Source organism: Eretmochelys imbricata, chromosome 6 (genome assembly GCF_965152235.1).
Source record: "Eretmochelys imbricata isolate rEreImb1 chromosome 6, rEreImb1.hap1, whole genome shotgun sequence".
NCBI classification, from domain to species: Eukaryota; Metazoa; Chordata; order Testudines; family Cheloniidae; genus Eretmochelys; species Eretmochelys imbricata.
In genome coordinates, this window is record NC_135577.1 from 51564096 (window position 1) to 51575126 (window position 11031).

Consider the following 11031-nt stretch of genomic DNA (forward strand, 5'->3'; position numbering starts at 1 on the left):
CCTCCCCCCTTCGATCAACACTTGCAGAGGCAATAAAGTCATTGTTGCTTCACATTCATGCATTCTTTATTTATTCATCACACAAGTAGGGGAATAACTGCCAAGATAGCCCGGGAGGGGTGGTGGAGGAGGGAAGCACCAGGTGGGGTGGTGGAGGAGGGAAGAACAAGGCCACACAGCACTCTAAAACATATTGAATGCCAGCCTTCTGTTGCTTGGGCAATCCTCTGGGTGGAGTGAATCATAGAATATCAGGATTGGAAGGGACCTCAGGAGGTCATCTAGTCCAACCGCCTGCTCAAAAGCAGGACCCATCCCCAATTAAATCATCCCAGCCAGGGCTTTGTCAAGCCTGACCTTAAAAACTTCTAAGGAAGGAGATTCCACCACCTCCCTAGGCAACGCATTCCAGTGTTTCACCACACTCCTAGTGAAAAAGTTTTTCCTAATATCCAACCTAAACCTCCCCCACTGCAACTTGAGACCATTACTCCTTGTCCTGTCCTCTTCCACCACTGAGAATAGTCTAGAACCATCCTCTCTGGAACTACCTCTCAGGTAGTTGAAAGCAGCTATCAAATCCCCCCTCATTCTTCTCTTCCGCAGACTAAACAATCCCAGTTCCCTCAGCCTCTCCTCATAACTCATGTGTTCCAGACCCCTAATCATTTTTGTTGCCCTTCGCTGGACTCTCTCCAATTTATCCTAAATTTACTGCTCCTAAAGCAGTAAATGGTTTGTTTCTGGTATTATGTAAGGAGGCATTTATTAAAATACAGTCACTGCAATATTGTCATGGGAATATAAAAGAAAAATAGGTGGGCTATGACACACACACGCTCACACACAGAATTTCAGAAAGAATCTTTGAAAGTTCAGGACAGCTTATCATTTTGACATTTTATCTGTGAGGATTAAGGATTATGAAATGATTATTTCCATGTTGCAAAATGTGCATTTCATTACATAACTGCTCATTTCAGTGATTAGTTTCAAAAGGTGGTCATGAAAAATATGACCAGGGTCAAACTGATTGCCCTGTGTGGGGTTGGGAAGGAATTCCCCCCCCCTCCCCCCCCCGTCAGGTTGGCAGTGACCGTGGGAGGTTTTGATCATCATCTGCAGGGTGGGATGCTAGTCACTTTCCAGGATTATCAGAATATATCTCACTTAATTTCCCTGCCATTGTGGGGACTTCAGGCATTGTTACATCTAAGTCCTCCTATTCTCTGCCCGTGACACACAATATTTCTAGTCTCCTGTGATCTGTAATACTTTGGTCTAATTTAGGTTGCTTGTGATATACAGGAGTTCAGACTAGATCATCTGGTGGTCCCGTCCGGCCTTAAACTCTGACTAAATATAAAAAAATGTTGAATATACAACATGTCATTGTGATTTTTAGGGTCGTCTTTTCTCATATCCTGATACTCACCGACACCGTTTAGGACCCAACTACCTACAAATACCTGTGAATTGTCCCTATAGGACTCGTGTGGCCAACTATCAGAGAGATGGACCTATGTGTGTGTCTGACAACCAAGGTATCCTGAAAATATTTCTGAATGTAATATATTTGCATTATGTATATAGGCATTAAAAATGATTTGTCTGATCTTGAAGATAGTTCATTTCAGAACAAAATCAGCCCATCAATTAGCAGGAGTAGTTGAAAACAAACTGCTCTAAGCAGTGATACACTAAAATACTCTTTTCAGTGTCTTTGTAGCAGTAACAGACTGAACATATTCTGCTCCATTTACATTGTTTCCTAAATAACGAGCTTTACCTTTTTTTTCCTAATTCAAGTGTGGTAGACGTATGCAGAAGCTGCTCCTTAATAAGGACTCTTCTAAATTTTCAGAGTCATGGATCCATAATATTTAAGTGCATGCCATTGTTAATATCTGATCAGTTTTCATCACTTATGCACAGAGATGTAGGTATAGACCTCAGTATTGATGCAAAAATGGTTGTTATTTATTCTTCTGTTACTTGGACCTTTATTGAATTCCAAAGACGTACTTACAATTGTTTTCATAGATACAAGGCTTGGAGAATAATAGCTTACATGCTTATGTTTTTAGTTACTTATTTAATTATATGAAATGTTCAAGCTAAAAAAGTCCTTTCTATCAATGTGAAAGGCCCCTGTGTGTCAGAGTGATACATCTCTAAAACTTCTAGTTGTGTTTACACAGTTGGTGGAATGCAAATTTATATTTTTTGTGTGTTAATATTCTATATTTTTTTAAAATAATTTTTGAAAGATGTTGCAGTGTTTAGTGATTTTTGCCTTAAAAGAATATTTGATAGGAGTCTTTAATTACAAGTTGTAAATGTACTACAGCTGTCTGGTTGTAAGTCTAGGAACCATGTGGTCAAAAAGGCAAATCAACATGTGTGCCTTATCAAAGAGTAGAACACATCCTTCATGTATAAGATACCAGTTTGTTATAGATATTATCTTTATCTCAAGACAACAGATGTTGTAAGATGTTTGTTTGAAAAAAAATCCTAATTGTATAAAAGAATGTGAGGATGTTCTTATTCAGAAAATTCCAAAAAGAAGTAACGCTTAGGATGTGTTACCAGAACTATAAACCAAGGGGGGAAAGTGGGTTTCTTATTCCTCCTCTTTGCAAAGAAAAATCTTAGTTTAAACCCACAAAAATAATTCTAGAAATATCCTTATTGAAACTGATTTCTTACGTAAACACTCAAGGTTTTCATGGTTTAAATTTGAATGAGAATATTTGTGATTGGGAAATATCTTACAGAAGATATTAATTACGTCCCTCCTTTCCATGTTTAAGGTGAAAGAAAACCTTTGCTTCTCAAATTCTTAAAATTGCATACAATTGTTTTTGAGATATTTGCAGTTTTGCATCTAAATGCAAGCCATCATGTAATAACTGCCTGATTCCATGGTTGTGTGAATTGTGAGATATTTTATGTACAGATATATTAAGATCATTGATGCTATAACTGGTTAGTAATACAAGCCATTTTAATATAAAATATTGATAACTAATTCTCCAGTTAATATCTGGCATTGCTTAAGCAACTAGTTACCAAACTCAGACAATAACCTTCTCTCCAAGAATGGTAAGAAAAAAAGACAATACCATCTGTGATGACCATTTAAGTTCAAAGACATTCTTAAGTAGGGATGTAATCACCATTTAAAAAGTTAACTGTTTAAACTACTAAAAAATACTTTGTTTAAATGGCTAACTGATTAAAGGGCTGGCTGTTGTGTGGCTGGGGCCCATCTGGCTTGCACGCGGCTGGGGCTGATCCGACTGCGCCGGCCAGTGCGGGGGTTAACAGTTAAGGCGGGGTAACTGGTAAGACTAATGCTTAACTGGTTAACATTTTACATCCCTACTCTTAAGAACTATGTAATTTTTCCAAAAAATTACTTTCAGAGCTCAGAGGAAATAGTGTTTGGACTCATTTGAAAGGGAATTCCAACTTCTTGTGAGCCCTGGTGGAGTTCAAAGGATGTCTCAATAAATGTATTGAATAAAAAGTTAAAATTCTATGCTTAAAGATGTTCTGCTGATTTACTACCACAAAGACGAATGCAAAATAACTACAAAGTTGAAGAATTACAATCCTACTACATATTCGGTAGCATATGGCATATTCGTAAGCTGAAGGTATACACTAAGATCATCAGACAAAGGTGTTAAGGCACTGAAGTGTGACAAACTGATATCTGAAGCAACCAAGCCCCTAAAAGAGGGGTTTCTTCCCTCTACAGAGAGATAATAAATCTCTCTGAACTGAGGGAGTAAACAGCAGCACTCAGTTCAGCACAGTTCACCTCTTTACAAGCAAGCAGCAGCAGCAAGAAGATAGCTGACAAGGCAAAGAAGCCACAGCACAGCATCTAGGAGAAGCAGCCTCCCAATGCAGCACTGCTTCTGCAACATGTCACCTAGACAGCATCGTTGGTGAGGTGGAGTTAACAAAAGCAGTGCCAAAGGATTTGCCTAAATTTTTCCTGTAATAATTTTAATGGGATAGTGAAATGGTATTGTAATTTAAGGTATTAACAGCTTCTCCTATTAAAAGCCAGAATATTTAGACTATGTATTCTTAGAAAGGAAACATGAGCTAACCTTGGTAAACTGCAAGAAATAATGGGATTTAATTTAAATGTAAGATTCTTAATTTTCATTCATTTTCCTGCATCAAGACTCTACCTTGATTGACTGGCTTCTTTTAATTAACAGAGTCAAACACTTTGATTTCATAGGATCTTAGTTAAGATTACTTAACTCTGCCTATTTATAAACTGTTTAGGTTGTCCATGATAAACCATACAGGATTCATCAATCCTTAAACAAAATTCCTTTGCTCATGGTTATCCATGAGATAATAAGGCTATGTCTGCACTACGGCCCTTACAGCAGCAGAGCTTTATCACTACAGCTGTGTCACTGTAAGGTCTCCTGTGTAGCTGCTCTATGCCAACGGGAGAGATCTCTTCCTTTAGCATAATTAAATGACCCCAAATGAGTGATAGAAGCTATGTCAGCGGGAGAGCGTCTCCACACCCGTGCTTTTGTTGGTGAAACTTACATTGGTCAGGGGTGTGTTTTTTCACACCCCTGGCAGACAGAAGTTTCACTCACAAAAGTGCTAGCGTAGACATAGTCTAAGAAGGGACTTAGTACTGATATTGGGGAAAATACAGACTCAAAATACAGACTCAAAATACAGACTACAGACTCAAAATACAGACTCAAAATACAGACTCAAAATACAGATACTAGAGCTGGTTCGAAAATTTTTGTTGAAAGTTTTCCTTCAGAAAATGTCATTTTGACAAAACTGGGGGGGTTGTAGGTTTTTTGTTATTTTTTTTTTAAATTTCCCACGAACATTCCAAAATTTAGAAATTTTTGTTTGAGAACTTAATTTCAGAAAAATGGAAATAATTGTTTTAAAACTAACTTTTATATTTTTAGGTGCATTATTTCATGATACCTGTAGTAATAGTGCTTAATGTGATTGATATTTGAAATATTCTATTTTATTTTTTCAGAATTTCCATTTCACAGGAAATTTTGCTTTTGTTCCGATTTAGAACAAAAACAAATGTTCAAAATTCCAAGTTTTGACCAGCTATATCAGATATGGGTTTGAGGCTGCAGAACATTGTAACTGCTGAGCTGTATCTTTTGAAGAGTGTGAGGCAAAGTGTTGGCAGCTGTTTTACAAAGAAAGCGAAGGAAATATAGGCATGATAACCGGGTAAAAGGATTATCTAAATCAGTTTGAATATATTCCTTCAAGGTGCTTTATAATTTCACTGTCTCCTAATCTAAACTAAAAGGACTGATATTTTGATCTTTTCTTTTAAAGGTGGTGCCCCAAATTATTATCCAAACAGTTTTACTGGTCCTGAAGATCAGCCCAGTTTGAAGGAGAGCCGCATGTCTGTCGCATGCAATGATGTGCAGCGCTTCAATAGTGAAAATGAGGATAATGTGTCTCAGGTATGCTGTGTGAAAAGGACTTATTATAACATTGTTCTGGAATTTGACTGTGTTATCTGGATGTTGTTTTTCCCTTGAAGCATCTAGCCTAAATTTAAGGCCAGTTCTGAGGAGGCCTTGAAAGATCTTTATGCCAATTAATTTCAAGTAGGGCTGCAAATTAATTACTTATGCGACTAACTAAAAAAAATTGTGATTAATTGAACTGTTAAACAATAATACAGTACCAGTTGAAATTTATAAATATTTTTGGATGTTTTCCACATTTTCAAATTTACTGATTTCAGTTACAAGACAGAATACAAAGTGTACAGTGCTCACTTTATATTTTTGAATTTGTATTTTTCAATTCACCTCATACAAGTACTATAGTGTGATTTCTATTGTGAAAGTGAAACTTACAAATATAGGTTCGTTTATTTGCTGGCCCATCATTTGAGGCTGTTATAACATGAAATATATGGCAGAATGCAGGTAACTCACAGAGCAGGAGACATACAGTTCTTCCTCAAGGAATTCAGTCACAAATTTAATTAACGCATTATTTTTTTTTAGTGAGTGTCATCAGCATGGAAGCATGTCCTCTGGAAAGGCGGCCAAAGCATGAATATTTAGCATATTTGACACATAAATACTTTGCAATGCCAGCTGCAAAAGTGCCATGCGAACATCTGTTTTCACTTTCAGGGGACATTGTAAATAAGAAGCGGGCAACATTATAATTCCATAAATGTAAACAAAAACTTGTTTGTCTTAGCGATTGGCTGAATAAGAAGTGAGACTGAGTGGACTTATAGGCTCTAAAGGTTTACATTGTTTTGTTTTTGAGTGCAGTTGTGTAATAAAAAAATAAGTCTACTTTTATAAGTGCACTTTCATGATAAAGATCTCACTACAGTACTTTTATGAGGTGAATTGAAGAATACTGTATTCTTTATAGTGCAAATATTTGTAATAAGCAAAGTGAGTACTGTACACTTTGTATTGTGTTGTAACTGAAATCAGTATATTAAATATAGAAACATCCATACCTTTATTATAATTTTCAATTGGTATTCTGTTATTGTTTAACAATGCGATTAAAACTGCGATTAACTGAGATTAACTTTTTAAATCTTGCAATTAATCAAGATTAATTTTTTTGATAGTTTGACAGCCCTAATTTCAAGGACTGCGTTGACTTTGACTGCCCAGTGAAAATGCTGTGGTTCCTCACAACTCATTCTTCCACAGCACTTTCTTCAACTCAGATATGACCAGTTCAAATTTTCATGTACATTTCTTTGCATGCAAAATTGCACCTGCAAAAGTGAGGGTCACCTGTTTTATTGCAGCGTGATACCAAGAGAATATAAAGTCCAATATTTTACCAGAAACATATTTTCTCCACATTTTATCACTTTTCTCTAGGTATCTTGGTAACACTTCCCCTACTCTTAAGAACCACACTTTCCTTAGAATACTGTCATTTCAGTTAACCTTTAAGAAATGTTTCTTTACACTAAGTAATGCAAATAGTAAATTTTTTGGGCCAACCTGAACACGAATACCCAGATGCAGAATTTAGCTCTTTTTTTTCCGAGCTTGATGTAATTAGTTGCTGCAGATATCTAAACTATAACATTTGTATCACGTTGTGTTAATTCCAACAGAACTGGATTACACTGATGTATAAGATAATTAAAGTAATTAAACAAATAGCAGTGAACACAGAATTTGTGATGTAACGCTAGAAACAGTGTTGCCAGTACATTTGCAAATCTCATTCATAAGCTTTTTTTATAGATAGTGTCAGAGGAGAAATATGTAATTGTAAGATACAGTTGTAAATTACTTCCTGAAATAGTCCAATATTAATTTTAGAAACTGGAAGAGTAGTTAAAAATTGATTTGTTAAAATGGACTTGTCTTGTAAAGCAGATGTAAAATTTCAAAATTTAATTTTGCTAAACTATCCAGCAGAATAGCGTTAATGGTTCTAGGAAGCAGAATGGCTGCATCTTTAATCTAATGTTGACTTGGAACCGCTACTTTCATCAGCAGCATGTCATTCTCTTTGCCTCTTTCTTATTCCTTCCCTCATGTAAAAACTTAGTTGTACATCACGGTGGGAAGCAGTTGGACTATGCTGGGGAAAATACCAACCAATATTTCATGCTTTCTTGCAATAGTTTAAAGACCTGAGCTTTAACAGTTTAACTACTGTTAATGAGGAGCTTTTGATAGAATCAGATTAAAACTGGCCTTGCCTTACATAAACTAAACTACTGACTTCAATCCTAAGGTGAGAGTGTTCTATACCAAAGTGCTGAAAGAAGATGAACGCCAAAGACTGTGTGAGAACATTGCTAGCCATCTTAAAGATGCTCAGCATTTCATCCAGAAGAAAGCTGTAAGTACAGTAAAAGCTTTATCGGGCACTTTGGGAGAATGGGGGGTGCTGGTTAGTCAAAAATTGTGGTTAACTAAGAGTTATAATTACCAATGGAGGGAGTGAGTTTGGGTGCAGGATGTGACTTAGGGGTGTGGGCTCTGGGAGGGAGTTTTGTTGTGGGAGGATGCTTGGGGTAGGGGCACTAAAGGGGTTTTAGCATGCTGGATCTGGACGGTGCTCACCTCGGGAAGCTCCCCGCAACTGCAACATATCCTTTCTGCTCCTAGGCAGAGGAGTGGCCAGGCGGCTCTGTGCACTGCCTCTGCCCGCAGGCGCTGCCCCCGCAGCTCCCATTGGCCGCGGTTCTCAGCTAGTGGGAGCTGCGGAGCCAGTGCTCGGGATGGAGGTAGCTCACAGAGCCCCAGTGGCTGTTCCTCCACCTAGGAGGAGGAAGGACATGGTACCTCATCTGGGGAGCCCCGCAGAGCCAGGTAGGGGGCCTGCTGGCCCCACACCAACCAGACTTTTAATGGATATCAGAAATGTTGGTTTCCAGAACTTTCTGGTTGGTAAAGTGCCAGATAACCACTTTTACTGTAGCATTTTATTGTGTTAGCTTAAGTCTAGCTTCTGCTGGTGTCTTACAGTATTGCAGTTTGCAAATATAACAGTTTGGGGATGAAAAGAGAAGGTCAGAAATTGTATTTTTGGAGAATACTTGTTGATCTGTTCTTTTATGTAACAAATGACCAGTAGAGTGTAAAGAATTAACAAATTTTGTACATACCGGTAATTATAAAGGAGAATGCTAAAGCTGGCAGCATGATGAGCTGACACTTTCAACACACACATGTGGAAGTATAGTGATTTGCGCTTCCTGTGTTGTGGGGCAGGCTAACAGAATTTTAAAGGTATTAAACTGCATACGTGCTTTGCACTGAGTGTTTAAAATAGGGATATCTTACTCAAAACAAACAAACAAAAAACCAACCACCCTTGTTTGGTCAAGGCCATAAAGGTTTTATTTGAAGGATGAAAAGTTCCTCAAAATTTAACTCTGCTGAAATATCCAGGAGAACAACATTAATGGTGCTAGGAAGAAGAATGGCTTCATCACCCCCTAATGGAAAACACCTGTGCAATGTTTGTTTAATTTGCAGTAGATCAGGGTGTTGTCCTAGGTGACTTAATTCCCATGATTCACTCCTTGCTACCTGGTCTAGATATGAACTGGTGCTTGATTTGGGGAATTGTTGATAATTCTTATTAAATATAGCCTATTGATGGCAGGTTTTGGAATTGGCAAGAACCAAGTATGAATGTGAAACTGAGAAATGAAATTGTCTGTTCAAGCCGTGATTTTCCATACTATTTCAGGTGAAAAACTTCACTGATGTTCATCCTGACTATGGTGCCCGTATTCAAGCTCTGCTGGACAAATACAATGCTGAAGCTGGCAAACAGGTATGTTAAGGATGGCTTCTTTCTACTTAACAAGACTTTGATTGGCTGAATACCTTAGCTTGTTTCATGACTCTCTACCTTGGTGGAATATAATTTTGAGGGTTTTTTTTTTACTTGCGGATAATTCAGTGTTTTGATAATCATACAATGAGAGAATCGCCATTAATTGCAATGCTAATTGGTCCAAATTAGTTGGTGCTTTACAAGGACTGAATTTTAGTGGTTTTATATTTCAGAAGGTGTCCATGCATACACTTAATACTCTAGTTAGCTTAGCACATAATAACTTTATCTGCTACAATGCATAAAGAGAAAGGGATAAAATGGCAGTTACTAAACAAAATGTTTCACTTGTGCTGTTTACTAAATGAGCACCGGTTAGTTTCTTTAATGTTGATTTGACTGCGTTCAAATTTAAGAAACTTCTTTTAATAGAATTTGCCCTAAATGTATGTTTTACATAGCCTAATTAATTTCATGTTGCTTTTAGGATATGATTAGAACGTATACACGATCTACATCTCGCATGTCTGCAAAGGAACGATCTAACCTGTAAACTGTGCGCTACATGCAGTTGGTCCGTCCGTGGATTTTACATCCACCTAACTGGAGAATAAGCTGTCAGACAGTAACAAATGTAGCAGATGTCCACACAAGATATAAATGTCTTTCAGGCTTGATGCAATAATACGTGTCTATTCTTATGTCTGCAATCAAAAGTGATTGACTCTGATAATCTAGTACCTTGTAACACCAGTATTCTAGGCTGGTAATGATTTTATGCAGATCTCTCTTTAAGGCTAAAAATTATTTTTGTTTAGGAAATTAAACTCAGAATACTTAAATGGAAAAAATTGTGTTTCAATTGGTTTTTGAGGTAAGGTCCCAAATTTCTGGCTAAACAACTGAAAAAAACTTATATAAATACTGTGATTATCAATGTAGGTGAACTAATTTGGTGTTCATGTTGATAGAACTTCACCTGATTTTGTCAAAAATAAATTGCCCAGTATGTGAGCATTACAGTACTTTAAAAATAAATAAATAAATTGCAAGTAGTAAAGGAATCCATATACATACAGTAACTTTCTTGCTTAACTCTAGTTTCCTGTAGTACAATGTATCTGATAGTAGTTAATTCATATCCAGGTGGAATAACAACTGAAGGCTAAAATTCGTTTTGTTTACTTATGGAAGATACTGGGTTGGGTATATTTTATGCAAGGGAGGTAGTGATGAAAGTAGTAATTTTGTTTCTAATCATTTACGGTTTAGATTTTACAATAAAATTGCTTGCAGTTAACCAAATGTGGCTTTGTTTTTTTTTTAGGCTATAAGTAGTTGAACTGCACATAATGGTTACTAAACATACCGGCTACCAACTACATTCTTTTGAGTAAATGTTAGTTGTCCAGGAGATTAAGGAAACAGTTTTCAGAATCCAGCACAATTTTTACCATGGCCAGATACCATCTCTGCTAATTTATTTAAGTTTATGTAAATCTCTTTTACTGGTTCAGTTGGATATATTACTTACCAGCCCTAAAGCCTGTAGAGCTAGAACTGGCTACATTTCAGTGGTGAATGAAAAGATTCCTATAAATAAGGCCCGATTCTGTTTTCATTTAAGTCAGTTGGAATTTTATTACTGACTTAATTGGGCCCAGGTCCAGGCCCAAA

The 11031-nt window shown here is 36.9% G+C and overlaps 1 protein-coding gene across 1 annotated transcript in view; it reads left to right on the forward strand.

The window, feature by feature from the left end:
• The window catches only part of CAT (catalase), a 34216-nt gene extending 23557 nt beyond the window's left edge, over positions 1–10659 (forward strand). Inside the window, exons 9-13 of the mRNA XM_077818530.1 lie at positions 1406–1544; positions 5380–5513; positions 7798–7905; positions 9265–9351; positions 9842–10659. Coding sequence (XP_077674656.1) covers positions 1406–1544; positions 5380–5513; positions 7798–7905; positions 9265–9351; positions 9842–9907 — 534 coding nt within the window. The 3' untranslated portion in view covers positions 9908–10659. The remainder of the gene's footprint in view (positions 1–1405; positions 1545–5379; positions 5514–7797; positions 7906–9264; positions 9352–9841) is intronic.
• Positions 10660–11031: the final 372 nt, after the last annotated feature.